Raw genomic sequence first — 20,735 nt, forward strand, 5'->3', positions numbered from 1 at the left:
TACGTTCACTGTCACCTAATACACTACATCAACCCATTGTTTCAATGAATTTCGGATAGAAAAATTATTATTCGTGGCTAAGATGTAATTCAACGTGTATTTCCGTGCTTACCACGGGTATTAATTTTATATTTTAATGACAAAGCTTTGCAACTGACCTTGATAAAACCGGCACGCTACATGAAACAGAAAATAATATGATGTTATCTCATTTCTTTACTTGACTAATGCATATGCTGTTCTCTTTCTTGTGTGAATTAGATGCAAGGTATCTAGTAGTCTATTGTTTACTCAGTCTACTATAGAAGTAGTAAGTTGCTTTTTACTTTACTTTTTTAAATAGAATAAGGTCGGTAGGTACTGGTGGAATACAAAATATTTGATTGAAGTGAAGACATATTGAAGCATAATATTATGTTGTTTTTTGACTTTAAAAAAAAATTGTGTGTTCGTTAAAATAATTTGTAAATTATTGTGAAAAAATTTATAGCTCTTAAAATGGTACAAAAAGGGTAAGAATCTCTTATATACAATAATTATCTAATTCTGGTATAGTTTTTGATGTTTAGAAGTGTTGATCTTGGACTCAAGCGAAACAAGAGTGTTTCTGGCCCGTTACCCGTTTTTGATGTCAACGATGTTCCACTTTGTTGATTGCAGCAACAACAACTTTGATGTTAAGAATTTTCTGTTATCCGTTGCAGTGGATCCGAAATAACAATGTGCTGAAGCTTCTTATGTATTTAGTATCATGTCTGGTGATGACTATACATTGATAGATATCTCCCTAAAATGATCTTTGTCTACAGTAAATAGATTATTAATTATTAAATTAAATGTAAGGTAGGTTACACTAAAAATGTTTAGAAAATGAAAAACGGCTTAATGTAGAAAGTTGCCAATACTTTTATTGTTTTTCGAAGTAATCTCCGTTCCTCTCTACACTTTGTCGCATTCGATGGAACCACTGAGAAAAGCAGTGGGCCCATTCTTCCTTAGGGGTCTCTTCTATGACATTTTCGTACGCTTTCACCGCATCTTCAGGGCTCGTAAAGCGGATACCTCGAATTTTCAAATTCAAATATTTTTATTCAAAATAGGATTTATAATCACTTATTGAACGTCAAAATCTACCACCCATTCAAAAGAGACTGCCTCAGACCTGAGAAGAATGGGCGCAAGAAACTCAGCGGGCTTTTTTTTAAATATAAAATATGGATTACAATGTAATATCGTACAATAAACATTTATAATTAAAGAGCCTGAGGGTGTTCGCTTTATTCCCAGTCCGTGGTGTCATTAAGAAAATCGTTTATGCTATAATAACCTTTCCCACACAAACGTTTTTTAACAATTCTTTTAAATTTCGTAACACATTTGTTAATATCTTTTTCTGGGATGATATTGTAGAAGCATATACATCGCCCAACAAAAGACTTACTAACTCGACCCAACCGGGTAGTAGGCATAACAAGTTTATGTTTGTTCCTCGTGTTAACATTATGAATGTCACAGTTTCTAGAAAATTCCTCAATGTGCTTATGAACATACAAAACATTATCGAAAATGTATTGGAAGCAACAGTCAAAATGTTAATTTCTTTAAATTTTTCTCTTAATGATTCTTTAGGACGTAGGTTATAAATCGCGCGAATAGCCCTCTTCTGCAGCACAAAGATAGTATTAATATCGGCCGCACTGCCCCATAACAATATCAATATTATCCCTATTATGCTATTATGCCCTATAACAATATCAATATATTTTATCTTTAGTTCTTGGGAATAAATAAAAGTCGCAGGGCGAATATTCAACAGTCCGTTTTGCGGAGTGTGCTGAAGCATTGTCGTGGTGAAGGAGGATCCTGCTTCGAGGGCGCTGCTATTGAATTTTTATCTAAGACAACAGGCAAACAGCGATTGACATACCAGTCTGCACTAACCGTCCTTCCGTCTTCTAGCACAACTGTCGTGAAATGACCTTTCTGACCAAAGAATGAGGCAATCATATTTTTTCCATGACTTCTTCCTTTACCTTAGTTGGCCGATCCTCGAAACACCCACTGAGCTGATTGTCTTTTGGTTTCGGGTTGATAGCAATATATCCAGCTTTAATCACCTGTGACGATGTCAAATACCTTTGGCGTCACCAGTCCATGCGAAGATGTTTCTGGTCGTCGGTTAAAGTATGGGGAATCCATCTGATGCAAAGCTTCCTAATGCCTTAATTTTCGTGTAATATTTTTTGAACTTGATTCATACCAATGCCTAGGCTGGACCGTATCTGCTGATAGGTCACTCTCTTATCTTCCTCTATAATGCGTCGCACAAATGATGTTATCTTCAGTAGTCGCTGTTAAAGGACGTCCCTAACCAATTGTAAATAGTGGCACGAAATGGGGCTTCATTAAGAAATGCTAATCGCAGTCTATCATAGCCTTGTTGTTGAGTAAGCCCACAACGAAAGTAACAATAAATCACTGACCGAAAATTTTCTCGCGTTAGGTTCATTTTCACGTGTAACAAGAGTTTTATGAATGCAATATACTACATTAGGTTACCAAAGAGTTCTAAAATTGAAATTCTAAAAAAGTTTTCATTAGCAATGTGGCCAGTTCTAAACATTTTCCGTGTTACCCACGTAAATAGCTGAGAAAAAAGAAAAACAGGGAATATTTGAGATAAAATTGGCCAGTACGACAGAAAGCCAATTTCTGTAAGGACCTAATACACCCTATACATTTGGAAAAGTGTTGTGAATTTGATAAATCTTCATATATTCTGCTATCACTAGTGTCAATATGCTGATATGATGATTTAAAAAACCTCTTATCCATTTGAACACAACACTTGCTGTTGCTCCTGTCTGAAAGGGCCACCTTCTATTTTCTTGTACTTTTTTGGATGATTTCCTTGCATGCGTGTGCATGTTTTCTTAATAAACTTCACCACTTTTAGCGTTAGGACAGTCTTGCAACGTGAAAGAATGGAATCATTAACTTAACAGCTCTAAACTGATAAACCAGTGTAGTCGATTTTTACGTCCCTTACTTAAAAATTTCAACAACTTCAGACTTTCATACAAACCCTCATTTCTCTTCTAAATATATAGATTAACACGTTCATAAACTCGTTATCTAGGCTATACGCCACAGATAGCCACAACACCGTCAACAGCAGACTACGCGGCAGGCTGTCGCAAAATTGACAGCTGACAGCAAACAGGTGACAGATGACATGTCAGACTCGCAGTAGCTGTTCATACTTCACCGTTCATAAGTTCAACTTCAGAGTTCAGTCACCAAAATTCACATTTCACAATTCACACAATCAATAAAGCGCGGCCGCGGCGCGCGGTGTGTCGTTCCATTATTCCAATTGCGTCGTCGGGCCGATCCTTCGACTGCATTCTCCCAAATACAACTAGGTATCACTAATTATAAAAAAATATTGGACATTCTCTTCTTATTTGTATTTTTAATTAAGCTTTTCTGCATAATTGTATTTTTATTGGGTAAGAATGAAATTCGTATCTGAATAAAAATGATTTACACTACATGGGGTGTCCCGCGCTTGCCGTTAGATTGAGGCGTTAATTATAAGTGATGGTAGGTAGTGACTTGGCAACAGCCCCAGCAAAATTGTATCTGGTGGAAGCCTGGAGGCCGCCGTGAAGTGATAGTGCTGCCCTCGATCCTCTGCCCTCCGCCAACCAGGGTGTCATCATCTGCCATAAAATGTAATCAATTTTAATAGAACCCGAACGAACGCAGCTCCTGTCTATATAGTATGAGTGTTCTTTGAAAAACTAACAGGTACCTACATTTTGTTAAATCTAGGTTATCAAATAGGTACTACGCATTTATCAATTTAGATATTGTGTGTCTTCTACCGCATTTATCACGGGGAGTGTTCCGAAGAGCTGTTTTACCTGATTCCTGCCGGCGAAGTCCACCTTCGCACAACACGCCACAAGTTAGGATATCAACTACACAGTGGACGACCGCCACCATCTGGATGTGTGGTGGTCCTCCACTATGCAGTTTTCAAGGAGCTTTCTTCCACGTACTACAAAGCTGTGGAATGAGCTTCCTTGTGTGGTGTTTTCGGGACGATATGGCATGGGTACCTTCAAAAAAAGCGCGTACACCTTCCTTAAAGGCCAGCAACGCTCCTGTGGTTCCTCTGGTGTTGCAAGAGAATGTGGGCGGTGGTGATCACTTAACACCAGGTGACCCGTACGCTCGTTTGTCTTCCTTTTTCATAAAAAAAGATAATATGTACCGTTCCACGACTATTACAAGAAGAGAGGTATCGAGGAATTTAACATAATATTTATATGGAAAATATATCCTTTAGGATTTAGAGCCTTGGAGAATACCGTCGACTTACAACACACATACTTAGGTTCTGAGCAACAACCGTTAAAATGCTGCACCTAGTGAGGAGGCTGGTGACTTTCTTGCAAAAATTCTTGGAATGGAAGCATGTTCTTCACACAGAGTGAAAGTTTTTTGAAAAGCGTTTTGAGCCATACCTAAGCAGTTATAGTGTTTTCGCTATAGATAGACTAACTGCCAAGCCTCTCTTGCTTTAGATAACCGCCGCCTATTTATGCGTTAGTTACACTACAGGATCGAGTCAGTCTAACATTCGGTCATTTATTAACTTCCGATCCTCTGGCCATACCAGGAGCTGGCGTCTTATAAGCCTGTAGCTAGTAGCACTTAAAATGCAGGCATCGGATAGACAAGGGCAGATTTCCATGATTTTGGCATGGGTACACCTTTTGAGTATGCGTGCCGGAATAAAGATGATAGCACGCTTACGCAAGATTTTCTTGTTATAGTAACTTTATACTCATAGTTGTTTTATTGTTAGAGTCAAATCATAGCAAAATGAACAGTTCTACACTATAACACGGAACTACCATTCACGGATTTCAAGGATTAACTAAATAAAATCTTAATTCTGTGCTATATAAATTAACTAAGTGAATATGTGTTTGTGAAAAATAAATACATTTGTGAAGGTAGCTTTTAAACTATACAAGCATGTGACGTTCGACGTTTTTGAACAAAAATTTAACGTTACAGAAGCGCTGTGAAGAAGGAGAGGGTGGATGTGATCGACTTGGGAGCTCCGCGGCTTGTCCGCTCCGCCGCGCATCCCGCCACCCGCACTGCCTTAACGGCGGTCGCTACGAATAGCTCGCGTCTCCACACGCTATATACACCGAACCCTCGTCTGTAAGATTTTTTTTCGTTTGGAATAACTTTAATAATATACAACATTTAATTTGAATTTCTTTAATTAGTCTGAACGTGTTTAAAACCTTCACAAACTGACTATGAAAATCGAGAGATCGAGACAATGCACTGTTCCAAAGATCGAAACGACATCACTAATGATCGGTACTGGCTATCATGTCTACTTCTTTAAGATAGTGGTAAACGGGCTACAGACATTTGCAGAGTCAGGCCAGAGTTGTTTTATAGAGTACGCAACGCAGTACGAGTCACTAGGAAAGTTAACATTCGTTGATATCATATAGAAATAACGACGCCAGGGCTTTCGGTAATGGTTGTGGCAGTTAGGGAAGTGTTCCCAAGTCGCGAAGGCAGACTTGGAATTTGTCTTTCAATAAGTGACCCAACATTGATTTGAATTAGAATTTGTTTGACCTAAAGACTATGCCAGTTGAGCCCTTACTCGGAATCTCTTCCCAGGAACTCCTATATTTGGAAAATCCCTTAGCAGAATATTCTAGATCTTATAATACAACCAATCACACTACCTTTTTCTATTCATTAGGGAAAAAAAATCTACTCTATAACGTAACAATGAAAGCTCATCAACTTGTATCCCGCAGCTACCCGGGTACTGCCGGCCGAGTGTTATCCAAGCGTCGAGCGGAGTCCGTGAAACAAGGGCGGGGTCGTCGGAGGCGCGTGTTCCGGCGTCCGGTGCCCAACTCGCGCCTGTACCGGCCTGCGCCGCCCCGCCCCTGCGCTCCCCCCGCGCGGCCCTGCGCTCGGTGGCCTGCTCCGCCCGCGCCAGCGCTCGACACAGCGTCGCGCGCTGCACTGCGCCTGCTCGACAAGCGGCTTGGCGAGCCCGCCCGCGAGCCGCGAGCCGAGCTCGAGCCCGAGCCCGAGCCCGTCCCTGTGCCGCGGCAGATCGTGGTGCGCCTGCCAACGGAGCGCTACCTGCCAACGGAGCGCTACCTGCCCACCAGCGAGCACTTCCGAGCGCGCGACACCTCGTCGCTGGAGCTGGTGGCTCGCGCCCCCCGCCGTAGTATGGATGCCCAGGCCACTTTCGCCGCACCCTCGGCTTCGCCCAGCCCGGAGTGTTCCGACGGGCACGAGGGATCCTCTGCGCCCAGCGAGTTCCTGGCTGAAGTAGGTTCGCTGTTACAGGGATTGCAAAATTTAAAATTTAGAAGTACATAATTATTAATTACTTTATGAAATTCGATATATTTTTGTGAACATTGGCAAAGATAAACAGATTCAGTATAAACCAAAAACCATTGAACGACGCAATCCTCTCCACAAATCAATTCTTTTATGCTGTTTCATACTGATCCAGAGACTTAAAAGCAGAAAGCGCACAATGTTATTTTTTATCCATTTATTCACATAATATTATAATTGTAAATATGTATATCGTAGTTTTTGTTTATTCATAATTGACAAGTACTTGTTTGTATATAGTGTGGCATTAGTTGACCCCGGACCCAGACAGATATACAACTATTACTTTAAATCACACACAATTCACCACAAGATTTACAAGCACTGAAGGAACCTGAGGGCACGGCAGTGACCCCGCCAAGTTAAGAAAAAACAAGGGGCACGGCCGTACCATCCTTTTCTCGAAGCAGTTCAGGCTATTTTCGACGCCCTATACCTTCGTTGAGGATAAACTAGAAGCCTGAATTTTTAGTAACCAAGCAGGCATTGTATAAAACACAATATATTTCAAATTTCATTCAATTCTTACCAGTTGTTTAAGAATTATAACTAGTAAAAGTTTTTTTAATTTTATCACTCAATGACTGACTGACCGATCATCAATTCTCAATATGTCTGAGTATGTTGCAGTTCCTGTCGGCGATCATGCGGCGCCAGTACGCAGAAGCCCTCAAATACTGCCGCCTGATCCTGCAGTACGAGCCACACAACGCTACCGCTCGCAGCTTCTTCCCGCTGCTGCGAGACAAACTCTCCACGCACGCGCCAGCTGAAGGTGAGTACACGTTCTACTAGATTAGGTCTGTTGAACTGCCACACCACAAGACTACGACTTTTTTTTATGAAAATAAGGGACGAGACGAGCAGGACGTTCAGCTGATTGTAATTGATACGCCCTGCCCATTACAATGCAGTGCCGCTTAGGATTAGAAGAAAAACCCAAAAATTCTGAGCGGCACTACAATTGCGCTCGTCTCCTTGAGACATAAGATGTTAAAGTTAAGTTATTCATTTGCCCAGTAATTTCAGACCGAAACATAGTAATATTTATACATTACTGCTTCACGGAAGAATAGGCGCCCCATTGTGGTACCCATAATCTAGTCGGCATCCTGTGCATTGGAGCTCCCACTGGTACGGCTGATCTCATTTGATGTGTGTTTCCAGAGGGGCTGAGTACGAGCGAGGAGGCGAGTCCTCCGGCCGCCGCTGACCCGGTACGTGTGCCGCACGACCTCTCTCCCGGCGACGCGTGACGGCTGTGTGGTGCTCATTGTGCGGCGCTTGTATGTGCAGGTGACTGCGGAGTGCAGCGCGGCCGACGCGTGGGAGGGCTCGGAGCGCTCCAACGGCTCGTGGTCCTCGCTGGAGCTGGACTCGTCCTCCCCGAGTACCGACCCCACGCGCTCCTCCGACAGTAAGTCTTCATTAAACATATGATGACCCGCGTGACTGACTGATCATTAAATATTTTTTTATTATAGTTTTTTATATATAAGAGGAGGCAAACGGGCAAGGGGCTCACGGGATGGAAGTGGTAAGGTAAAAGACCATGGACATCCGCAACAACAGGTGTCAAGAGATACGTTGCCGGCCTTTAAGGTAGGAGTATACTCTTTTCTTGAAGGTCCCTAAGTCGTATCGGTTCGGGAAAACAGCAGCCGGTAATTGATACCACAAAGTGGCTGTGCATGGCACGAAATTTCCAGAAAAACGCGCGGTTGTGGAATACCAGACGTCATCGTGATACGTCTCAAAGAGTCAAGCCGATCGAGGGTGACTTGATTGTCGATGATTCGAGCAGCTAAAAATAAGTTGCGTTTATTTTACTGTACCTACAATATTTCTACCAGCTGAGCGTATTACAATGCACACCCAACAAAGAGACAAACAAATGTTATGGGTCAGATTCAAGTATATCGGGAAAACAGGATAAGCAAGTTTCTATGGCTAAATGGGTAAATATGAGACAGCCAAAAAAGAAGCGAAGTAAGGAAGATACGGATTCAGACTCGAGTACCGTATCGGCCGATCCGATAAGGTATAAAAGCTTTCATCCAACCGATGCTCTGAGTGAAACTTTAAAAATGATCAAAGATGAAATGAAAAGCACGAACAGCATGCTGGCCTCAATGAAAGAAGAACAAGACACTCGTTTTTTAAGTCTACAGTCAGAAATGGCTGACATAAAAAGCCAAATAAGTGAATTTAAAAATACGAACGTCGAAATTGAAAAATCCTTGGAGTACCTGCATTCTAAAACTGAGGAGATGGAAACTTTCAATCAAAAATGTGCCGAAGTAACAAAAAAATGTGAGAGTAGAATGAAAGATATTATACAAAAAAATATTCACCTCGAGAAATGTAATAACGTGATGGAAGAACGGCTTGGAGCTCTTGAGCAAAAGGAACTAAAACTGAATTTAGAAATAGTGAATTTGAAAAAATGAGTGATGAAAGTGTAATGCAGCGAACTATAAAAATTGCACAGAACCTGAAACTCGGCACAAGTGACATTGAAAATGCCTGGAGAGTGGGTGGCGAAAAAAACTTACGATCGAAAATAATAATTAGATTTAAAACAACAGCTGGCCGTAGTGAATGGTTAAAATGCCGTAAAACACCAATAACTATGCACACTTTGTACAACAATAATGACAACACACGAATCTATATTAATGAGCATCTGACCTATCAAAAGCATCTTTTGTTTTATACCACGAAACAAAAACTTAAAGAAATTTACAAGTTTATATGGATTCAAGAAGGTCGTATATTGATAAGAAAAGATGTAAATGATAAGAAGATATTCCAAGTGCGTTGTGAAAGTGATATTAATACTTATTTGCTGGAAAACTCACAAAAGTAAGGTATTTATTTTTGTCCACGCATTTATCTAAATTAGACAGTTATATTTATTATATACCCTATAAAAGTAAAAGTAATTATTACAATGGATATTGAATTAAACGATTTTTATGTTTCAAATTATACAAAATTTCAAAATTGGCAAGAAAATATACAAAAAGCGAATTTGGCATTACATATTGTTCATATAAATGTGTGCTCCCTACGTAAACATTTCAACGAGCTATTAATGTTATTAAACCCTTGCCTATCTAGCCTAGACGTTATATGTTTATCGGAGGTAAATATTAGAAAAGACGAAACATGCATGTACAATATAGATGGTTATACTATGTATTCGAACACAAGACAGAATAGAAGAGGAGGGGGTATTGTCATGTATATAAAAAATAATATTCAATTTCTACCTGAAACCGTGCATTGTTCATCGTTTGAAACTATATACGGACAAATAACTATTAGCGAATCTTGTTATAATACAAAATTAATGGTCATATACAGACCACCGAACATGAACAAAAACAAATTCATTACGGAAATCAGAAGAACACTTCACCGTACTTCTACGCACATCCATCCACAAAGCGAGCTAAACTCGACCGCAAATGAATACTTAAACACATTATCGGAACTAGGCTTACAATGTGGCATACAAGATGTATACTCGAGAAGCTATTGTTGCGGGTCGCCGGCAGGCGTCCTGCCTCGACCACATATTTGTGCGGAATGCAACAGCCGCTTCACTGCACTCATATACTGTAATGAGTAAGGTGGCCGATCACTATTTAATTGGACTTATGATCGAAGTTCCGAAACAGGTTTTCAACACGACAGCTCCTTATCTTGTTTACAATAACAAAGAAATAGCACGCAAAATACAGGATGTTCAGTGGTTAGAACTGCTACAGTGTAATGTACCGAAATATATTATAAAATAAGTGAAATCTTTGTGTAATATATGACTCTTCAAAAATGCATACCGAAAAAAACGTGAAACTAAGGAATGGGTTACCAAGGAGCTGAAAAATATGATGGAATACAGAGATTTACTTTTTAGGCAATGGAAAGCTAAACCAGATAACAATCTACTTAGACTTAAGTATAATAAATATAGAAATAAATTACAGAAAGCCATAAATGTCGCTAAAAATTATCAAAGAAAAAAATCAATTGAATGCTGTAAGGGTGATATGCGTAAAATATGGAAAGAAATAAACAGCTGGCTAGGTAAGAACAATTTATCTGTAGATAGTGTAATAGAAAAATATATGGGTAAAAATGAAACACCCAAAACTATATGTCATAAATTCTGTGATACTTTCACAAATGAAATAGATAAAATAAAACATAAATGTCAGCACAAGTTTTTAGACAGGCAAACATATATTAAGGAATCCAACATTAGTTTTAGATACCAAAAAGTGACTGCGTTTGGAGTAGAGAAAATTATTGATCAATTAGATTGCAATAAGCCGCCAGGCTCGGAAAATATAAGGGTTCGGGATATTAAATTAATTAAAAAAGACATATCTCAGGTTATAGCGCATTTTATCAATCTAAGCATTAAGAAAGGAATGTACCCAGAAGAGTTAAAACTGTCATTAATTAGACCAATTCACAAACAAGGACTACATACAGACTATACAAATTACACACCCATTGCAATCCTAAACACAATAAATAAAATTACAGAAAAAGTCGTTGTCGGCCAATTAGTAGAATTTCGGGAAAATAATAATATTATATCGAACATACAACATGGTTTCAGACCAAATAGAAGTACAACAATAGCGCTTACTTCTTTTACTAATGATGTTAATACTTATTTAAACGAAAAACAATTGGTGGTAGCTATTTTTATAGATTTTAAAAAGGCTTTTGACACGCTGGAGCACGACGCCTTATTGCAGTCTATGGATGAATGCGGTATACGAGGGCCTATTAAAATCTGGTTCCAAAACTATTTCAAAAACAGGCTACTTAAAGTAAATGTCCTTGGAGCAGAGAGTGATCCAGGTACAGTATTAAATGGTGTTCCAACTGGCTCCATATTTGGTCCGATAGGATATAGTATTCATGTGAACAGTATGAGCAAAGTTATAAAAAATTGTAAAGCATATATGTATGCTGATGACACATGTTTATTGTATAGTAGTAGAGACCCAAATCTTATTCAAATCATATTGCAACAAGATTTTAATAATATTAATAAATGGGCACATGACAATGGAATTATTATTAATATGGAAAAGACAAAATGTATGCCTATATTCTCACCATATAGTCAATATAAAGATATTAAAATTAAAATAATAGGACATAGTTACTCTTGCTTGCATAGTTCCTCACAAATATGTCAATGTAGTTAGTTGGAACAGGTAACGTCGTATAAATATCTAGGGCTCATTGTTGATAAAAATTTCTCATGGAGTGCACATGTTAACTCAGTATGTTCGAAACTCCGCACAGTATTTGGTAAAATTTATCACTTAAAGTCATCGGTGAGTAAAAATATTTTGTACACCCTGTATCACTCTTTGGTCGAGGCAACAATTAGTTACGGATTGAGTAGCTATGGACTAACTTTTACTACGAATAAAAATAAAATCAAAACTTTGCAAATAAGAACATTAAAGCTCTTAGTGAACAGAAATATAAAAAACAAAGTTAACGGGAACTATGAACGCTTGTTTAAAATATGTAATATTATTCCAATTGATAAAAAGGTAAAATTATTAACGTTAATCGAACAATATCGAGATATAAATAAATTTGTAGTACATAGAGTGCATACCTACTCAACTCGGCTATCTAACAAAAACAAGCTAGTGGTACCTAAAATATGTAATTATTACGGTATGCGAAGCATGCAATGGGTAATACCTACATTAATAAATGAATTAACTACCCATATAGCGTCACAATTGTCGAATTGTAAAACAAAAAATCAGATGAAAAACTTATTGCGAAAGTTCTACTTAGCACAATGTCCATAATAAATAGACTTAAGAAATATTGGTAGGGACTTTTAAATTGTCACACACAAAAACATAATATTGATTTGATAATTTGCGAAACATGAGAATTACTGCCGACAAACTGCTGCGCAGTTTGGCAGAATAATATGTATACATCGCTTTGTAATGTTGTATCAGAAATAAATGGTTTAAAAAAAAGCTCTTCGTTGAATGCGGTCAAATGGAAGAAGCTGGTACTGGGGAGCCCAGAGGTGAGAACAGTACTCCATGTAGGGCCAAATTTGCGCCTTATATAGTTGCAGGCGGTGGCTTATAGTGAAGTGCTGTCTCGCCCTACTGAGTACACCAAGCTTTTTAGAGGCCAGTTGGCCTTCTCTTCCCAGTGGTCACTTAGTATTTATTTATTTTTTTATATTTTTATGGAAACCATCAGTTACAATTACGTGAATAGTAATTATAGAACATATAAAACACTAAACAGTCTCCAATGAAAAATTAATACTTTATACAAAATTGTCTGAAACTGAATAATTGGGTATTGCACAAGAAAACAAGAATGATAGGTAGGTAACAACTGATTAAACAAAAAAACTTACCAAAATCGACCTTAATTGCTAATTAAGATGAGAGAGAGACGTAAAATATCTTTTTCAGAATATAACTGATTAAATTGGTTGCAACTTCATGTTGTTCAATGTGTTAGTAGTATTTTTTGTCTTGCTTGGTGCAATATAGAACAGTTTACGATGCCGAGGGTTAATCCGTGGACACCTTAAAGATATTTTCGAAAGTAGATGGAGAGTCAACGCTGTTGTTCAGAAGCTTAAAAAAAGGATTTGATCTCTTATAATACGTCTGTCAGCAGCTCAAACTGGCTTAAGAGGATTGTCATTACTATTAGTATTGTTTGGTATATAATAATAATTATGATGTCTGTCGTTTTATGAACCGAATGTGGACTCTTTCAATTTTATCTTTTTTCCCTTATATATTATATAATATATTATTATATATGAGGACTCCAGACTGTGGAAGCATATCCTAGAGAAGACCTGACGGATGACTTATAGAGAAGTACCAGTTTTGACGGTAGTTTAAACTCTTTGGAAATCCTTAAGACGATTCCAACATCCTATCCAGTCTTACTAGCTATATCGTTGACGTGTTCATCGAAAATCAGCCTTTTATCTAATATTACATCAAGATCCTTTACCGAGAGCACCCTGGTCAAGATGGTCTTTTAGTTTATAATCATAGTTTAGAATTTAGATAGAGGCTTGCGTTTTCTTGTGAATGTTATATAAAAATTCACAGTTTGGCCCAGTAGTTTTCATTTTATAAGGTAGCACATATAAATAATAGTATTTTATAAATATTAAAGGTTTGCATAAGGTGTGTATTAAATACAATTTTTAGTAATTTGATACTTTTCAGTTTTTGAAGTCGGTTTTTTAAACGTAGTTTTCTTATGGAGGTTTCACATTGTAATGGGTAACCTTGATGATGACCCGGCAGGTGCGTGGTCGCGCTGGGAGAGCAGCGGCTCGCGGTCGGAGCGAGATGACAACGGCAACGAGCCCCGCCGGCCCCTGGCGGCGTCGGTCCCCACTCGCGACCAAGGTGGAGTAGGAACTGGTAGCGTGCAGAATACTCCCGACTCTGTTCTGACTTACATGACAGGTTTCAGAAAACAAAGGAGGACATCTTGGATGACTTGAGGTTTCATGTCAGTTCGGTTTTATTATAAAAATAAGGGACGAGTAGGACGTTCAACTAATGGTTATTGATACGCCCTGCGCATTACGATGCAGTGTCGCTCAGAATTCTTGAAAACCCCAACATTTCTGAGCGGCACTACAATTGCGCTCGTCACCTTGAGACATAAGATGTCTCATTTGCCCAGTAATTTCACAAGCTACGGCACCCTTCAGACCGAAACACAATAATGCTTACACATTACTGCTTCACGGCGGAAATAGGCACCGTTGTGGTACCCATAATCTAGCGGGCATCCTGTGCAAAGGCTCCCACTGGTGCCTCTTCTTATCCTATTCTTGATGTTGTGTGCAGTTGGGGACGCTATCGAGGACCCGGACATCGAGAACGACAATGACGGGGCGAGTGCCGCCGGGGACGCCCTCGCCGCGACCCCCACGTCCCCCGCCAACCTTCCTAAGGTACTCATTGTCCGCAGTACACTAACCCCCTTATTCATAATGGTCTGTTAACTTTAAACAGCCGCTTAGCAGTGTCTTACTCATTCTGACTTAGGTCAATAGAAGAAGACAGAGTGAGAATTAGCAGTGCTTTAAGTTAGCAGACTATTATGAATAAGGGGGTTACTGTTTACGTCAGTTATCGAAACGCGAGCATTGACTAACTTTTTAGGGTATAGGTCAAGGCTTCCTCGAGTGTAACCGAACTTTAGTTACGAGTCCTTTAGTACAAGTTCCTTTAGGAACTTGACTATTCATGGATAATGCTATGTTTAACTATTTTAGAAAATGACTAAAATACAATATTTAACTGCCTTAATAACATAGTTTCTCAGCTTATAATCAAACACACGAAGATTGTCACTGTAAGTCGGGAAAACATCCGATCAAGAAAAAAATGGAACTCGCCGGGTCTTTTAAAATTCATTGCTTATCGTGACAGACATCACGTTCGTGCAAAAAAGATCCAAATAATTACTACATCTAACGTACAAATGATATCGTAATTCTTTAGAACGTCCTTTAACCTTAAGATACAATCAAACGAAGGTGCCTTGATCACAAACAAAGACAACCCAAACGTGTGGCAACATTAAATGAATGCAATAATAGCTAAGAATTTAGCATTTACAAAAATTAAATGTTATCACAAAAGTTCTTGAGGAAGTAAACGATTGGAGTGCTTCTAAGAATCTCTTATCATCTTGTCAATTCGGTTTTAAAGCGAGAAAAATCACCGAAGAAGCTATTAAGTATCTTTTATCTAAAGTGACATCTGCGCTGGAATCGATCCAAAGATGTACTCGTATTGGTGTATTTTTAGACCTCTATAAGGCGTCCGACACTGTATCCCACACAATCTAGTTGCGAAAATAGTTGATGGGTGTAGGAGGATTAGCTTTACAATGGTTTGAGAGCTACCTGAAGGACTGCTATCAATGTACGATAAGTTCCACTTAAGCTCTCTTGAAAAATAAGTTACGGCGTTCCTCAAGGTAGTATTTTATACCCATTGCTATATTATATACATCAATGATATGACGCTTGTGTTAGACGTTCTGAATGACACTGACGTTACATGTTATGCAGATGCTGACGTCTTATTTAGAGACAAATCTTGGGATGAGATGTGTATTCAAAATCCTGAGCTTGGTATGAGTCTAATATCGAAATGGATCTCCCGTAACCTGTTAACTTTCAACTTCTCGAAGTTCTCGCATAAGCGTATATGCTTCCATATAACCAAATTTTGTGCTCTTCCAAGCCATCCTAATTTGCAGGAAACATTTACAATTAGATACATAACTCTTTCAAGTTTTATAAGAGTACTTACTTTATTGGTTACCTAACCAATAAATATTATAAAACTTTTATCAATTTAAATTTTAATGTCTTTATTTTTTTAAATTTTGTTGTTTTGTAAAACTTTGTATTTTTTTAAATAAGTAAACTATTCTTCAATTATTTTTTCAGAGCAGCACATCATCTCTGGCGTCACTGCGGCGGTTGCGCGCCCACTTCACTTGCTCCATCAAGTAGAGCACTCAACAGCCCTCCCCTCCTCCCCCACCCACACACTCGCCGAAGACCGCAGTATTTTTGAAGTTATTGAAATAAATTTCGTGGGTGTGTAATACTAATAACATCCTGCAGTCGTCTTTTATACAATATGTTTTCTATCCCTACAAAAAATTTGAAGCTAAATAAGACTGTCTTACCAATTACCAAGTTTTTTAAGTATTTTGTGCATTGACGTACAATAAGTCAATGATTTTGTGCGACCTTTTAATAAGTACCTATTCAATCATTTCTAATGTTTGTGTAACTACACTATACTGTAGGTATGTAATGTGTTTATGGAATTCATAATTTAATGTGTCGCGGTCAAAAGCTCCATGAGCCTTCCAGCTTATTGCTTTTATTTAATTTAGCTTTTACTTCTGTGACAAAGGTCAATTCTTTAAATATAAAAAGATAAAGAATCATTTAATATCAAAGACTTGTATGTATACTAATAGACAAAACTTTTGGAATAACAATTGTGTCGCAATTTTGGATCGAGCGGGCGTGCGGAGAGGGGAGCAGGCATGGTGAATATGCATTGCAAACACAGGTGTAATTATAATGGAAGTGTTTTATTGGTCACTTTGAACAAAATCGGTGTTAGTTTGTTGAAAACAACGTTCACGGCTTACAAAACAGTGCACTGGTCTTCTCACTTGCTCGCAGTGGACTAAACGAGCTGCGGCCGCGGCCCGCGGCGTCTGAAACTCGGAACCGAAACTCAGTTAGCAATTATTTAAGGCCACAGAGCTTGTCTAGTAGTATACATAGGAGTATTTGTTCAATACGGTTGTGGGCTACGTATTTTGTAAAGTGAAACTGTCTTACCATCAATTTTTGTAAAACTAACTCTAAAATAAAATAACTAGATAGGTACATATCGTATATACTCATAGTGGTTCTAGTCAAGGCTCTCTTGGCATGTTTGCTTTACTAAAGGCAACTTTGTGTTCAAACCAAGACAGTAGCGTCAAGCGAAGCCAACAGTGAACAGTAATTGCAACTCATTTGTTTTTCCGCTTACACACTTCACCAAAGAGTACATAATAGTACGTACCTACAAAGTTAGATACGTTCGCATAATATTGTTCACCGTTCTAACCTTACGCACTTATCAAATAAAAAAAAAACAGGGACAATTGATTGAATAGTAACTAGATTTTTAAAACTATCAAAAATTTTATCGATTATCATCTGCTCTGCATATCTTACCTTTATCTCACTTCACCAGGTCCATGGTTTGGATCTCTTTACAATTTGTAATAAGAAAAAGCTTAGTGTAAAAACAGATTTCCCGATACGTGTTGGACACTAATGTCTAATACGTATTTAGTGTGATTTGAAGCCAAATATGTGAGCAAGCCGGTTAAGGCTTATTGAGCTACTGTATCGCCACATATTATATAAGAGATATATTTAAAAATTTCGATAATTTTAATTAGGTAAATACCTAATTGTCACGTTAAAATTCAAAATTTGAGTGTTAGTTTATAATAAAGTATATTTGTAATTGATAACATTGTATTATGGACCTAAAGCCGGCCTACAGGCTCCAAGAAAACATATTTCGTAGACATATCCACGGCGTCCTCTGCTCCCGGGAGGACGGTGACCAGAGATAACACACAGTTAGGCCCGGTATCCACCAAAGCGGAGAGGAGAGGAGACGAGAATAGATAAGCCGCGAAGCTGTCAGTTTATTCCCACCAAAGCGGGAGCTATGTGTGGAGAGCTCGAAATCAGTCAAGTGATGTCTACGAAAGGAAAGAGAGCGGAGGATCGTGTATCATACACGATCCTGCGCTCTGCCGCGCCAATTCATCGCTCGACGCAGCACAAAATTATAGAAAAATGAGACATCTCCGCTTGATCCATTTACACCGACGGTAAGCGGAGAGAAGTGGAATTAACGAAATCTGATTGGTTATCAAAATACATCTCCTCTCCTCACCGCTTTGGTGGATACCGAGCCTTACACAAACCTAGGCGTTCGAACATAAAGCACACGCCACACGGCACCGAGAGTTGTCTGTGTTGCGGCGATTGACCCATTGTTTTGTATTACACGCTAGGAATGAAATTTAACACCTCGACGCCTGTTGAATGTTGTTGTAATGAGGCCGTCCTCCACCACCCCTTTATATTTACTATTAGTCGTGTGAGTACTTGGTGTGATGCAGATATAAACTATATTGTGACATCGCTACTGACTGCGCTGCACGTCTTCTTCATCTTCGCAGTCGCGGTCGTAGTATGAGTTGTCATGCAGCGGTAGTACGGCAGTGTTGCCAGCTGCATAGCATTAGCTGATATGAGTGCAACGAGAAGACTGAATGAGAAATTGTCGACTTTATTGTTTGTTACCTGTTAGAAATTAAATAGTGTATAGCTGTTGTACTCGCTAAAAATTATCATTTTCGAGGCCAATTCACGAGACTACTAAACAAAAGAGCGAATATTAACTATATTTTATCTTCTGGGCTAATATTTTCGTGCAAGTAGATTCTATTTGTTTTCCTTATTATACACACATTTAATCTCTTACGAATTGGCTTGAGAAAATGAGCCCTGGTTCAACTGCGGTCGGTGTGATGTGAGCGTGGGCGCAAGGGCCGCCACCAGGGACTTCTTATAATGATCAAGCTAGACTTCCGAGCAGCCCGGCTATATCACAACAGCCGCAGCGCCTCTCTGACGTCACTCACTGTTGTTAATACATAGAAGAACCGATCAATTTTTAAAAGACTCTTATTATTGTAAGACAATTTCACCCGGGCTTTGTCCTTCATCTGGAGTTCGAAGTAAATCCATCGAAAAGATATAGGTACTTAGTTACATTACCAATTTTTCTTAGAGGATATAAAATTAATTACTTAGGTCCATGTGTTGCAATTCTGTAAAATAGTACGCGTCTAATATTTGATCAGGCCGGTGCTAAATACCAAAAATTAAAAACAACTAATTCTAATCTACTAATCCCTTTTCTTCCGGTCCGTTTGGGAAGCTTTTTTACAAATAAATATATTATTTCCATTTTTTTGATATTCTTAATTTTGACACATTCAAAACCACCATGTTAGCATGACCGCTATCGCTACGGCGTGCGACAGTGACGCTGTGCTCGAAAGTAGTTCTTTAACAGTGGCGACGCGCGCCTTGTGAAGGCTCCGTATAAAAATATGTTTGGGGCCCTTATGAAGGGTAAAGATTTCTCACAAAAGAAAATTTTTTTTTGCATAAAATCAAAAGAAATATACTAATTGTCTATCTGTCACTTGGAAAGATTTGATTGATTTTTGCTTATTCAGGTCGGGAGCCCCCGTCGCCCGTATAATTGATACGGCTGATACAGCGGTAACTACGCCCCTGTTCTTTCATTTCAGTACGTACCTACTGTATAATAATACTGTGATGCTGTAGCCGCTTTCTTCGGAAGTCTAGCTTTAATATATCGTTTCAACTGTTGATGTGTCTATCAAAACTATTATTGTACTAAATTATATTACTTTATTAAGCATTTCTTTCATTTTATGTTACTACCTAAGTAGTTTGAATATTATCGTTCCCCCGACGTAATGAGCAACAGGAATAATATAACACCATTGGGAGGCTAATTTACACAAGATGCCACAGCGGCGCTTATTTCTGCTGTGAAGCAGTAATGTGTAAATATTATTGTGTTTCGGTCTGAAGGGCGCCGTAGCTAGTGATATTACGGAGCAAATGAGACTTAACATCTTATGTCTTAAGGAGGCGAGCACATTTGTAGTGTATACAGGTGTCCCAAAGTTATGAAGGGAAAGTACATTAAATATCGAAGATAGGCTATTTTACTGAAAGAAGACTTTGTTATTTTTAAAAGTTAGTACTTCTGCATTCAAAGATTTTCTAAAACATACTTGCCTCGTCTGGTAATCGAACCGACTGAAATGTAAAAAAAAACCCCTACTTTTATGATGCCAATCGAAAGAATGGCCAAAAACTTATAACTCTTCTTAAGTAACATAGTATTTTAAAAGAAAGGAACAACGTAAAATGAATGTTTTCCTACTTGGATTGGTACGGATGGACCGATTAGATGGCAGGACCTTACACCATTATATTTCTTCTTTTGGGGATACGTGAAAGATATGCTATACAAAAAGCGATACGAGAACGTGGGCGAGCAGGCAGGCATTATAAACAGGCAGCAGACTCATTAAAAGATTGGCGATTTGCGTAAGACAAGAGGAATCACATTTTGAGCATTTAATTAATTAATTTACAAAAAAAATACCCACTTAATTCACTACTTTCTTTTAAAATACTCTGTTACTTAAGAAGAGGTATTAGTTCTAGGCCATTCTTTCGATTGGCATCATAAGAGTAGGGGTATTTTTTTTTTACATTTAAGTCGGTTCGATACCGACGAGGCAAGTAATTTTTTGAAAATCTTTGAATGCAGAATTACTAACTTTTAAAAATAACATAGTCTTCTTTCAGTAAAATAGCCTATCTTCGATATTTAAGGCACTTTCCCTTCATGTCCCATAACTGGGACACCTGTATATTAGTAGGCGTGTCAATTACCATCAGCTGAACGTCCTGCTCGTCTTGTCCCTGTGACACGTGGCGGGCACGTATACCATACATT

General features: G+C 38.6%; 1 protein-coding gene and 1 long non-coding RNA gene across 5 annotated transcripts; one reads left to right on the plus strand and one right to left on the minus strand.

Moving 5' to 3' along the window:
- Positions 1 to 395: 395 nt before the first annotated feature.
- Positions 396 to 19,616, plus strand: LOC126974454 (uncharacterized). Of its 4 annotated transcripts, none has more exons than XM_050821949.1 (9): positions 396 to 512; positions 5,095 to 5,247; positions 5,871 to 6,402; positions 7,108 to 7,252; positions 7,645 to 7,694; positions 7,774 to 7,894; positions 13,839 to 13,958; positions 14,394 to 14,500; positions 16,013 to 19,616. In XM_050821949.1, exons 1-9 carry the CDS (start codon positions 499 to 501, stop codon positions 16,076 to 16,078), a joined length of 1,308 nt encoding a protein of 435 aa, XP_050677906.1. In that variant the 5' UTR covers positions 396 to 498; the 3' UTR covers positions 16,079 to 19,616. The 4 variants fall into 4 exon arrangements, with proteins under 4 accessions (XP_050677906.1, XP_050677907.1, XP_050677909.1 ...); XM_050821950.1 differs by having other exon boundaries at positions 13,839 to 13,943; XM_050821952.1 differs by lacking the exon at positions 13,839 to 13,958.
- Positions 6,213 to 11,991, minus strand: LOC126974514 (uncharacterized). Its single transcript, XR_007731534.1, has 3 exons — positions 11,673 to 11,991; positions 7,071 to 7,246; positions 6,213 to 6,411 (listed from the first exon to the last, which is right to left on the minus strand). It is a non-coding gene; the product is annotated as an uncharacterized LOC126974514 (long non-coding RNA).
- Positions 19,617 to 20,735: the final 1,119 nt, after the last annotated feature.

The sequence above is a fragment of the Leptidea sinapis genome, chromosome 32 (assembly GCF_905404315.1).
Source record: "Leptidea sinapis chromosome 32, ilLepSina1.1, whole genome shotgun sequence".
NCBI classification, from domain to species: Eukaryota; Metazoa; Arthropoda; class Insecta; order Lepidoptera; family Pieridae; genus Leptidea; species Leptidea sinapis.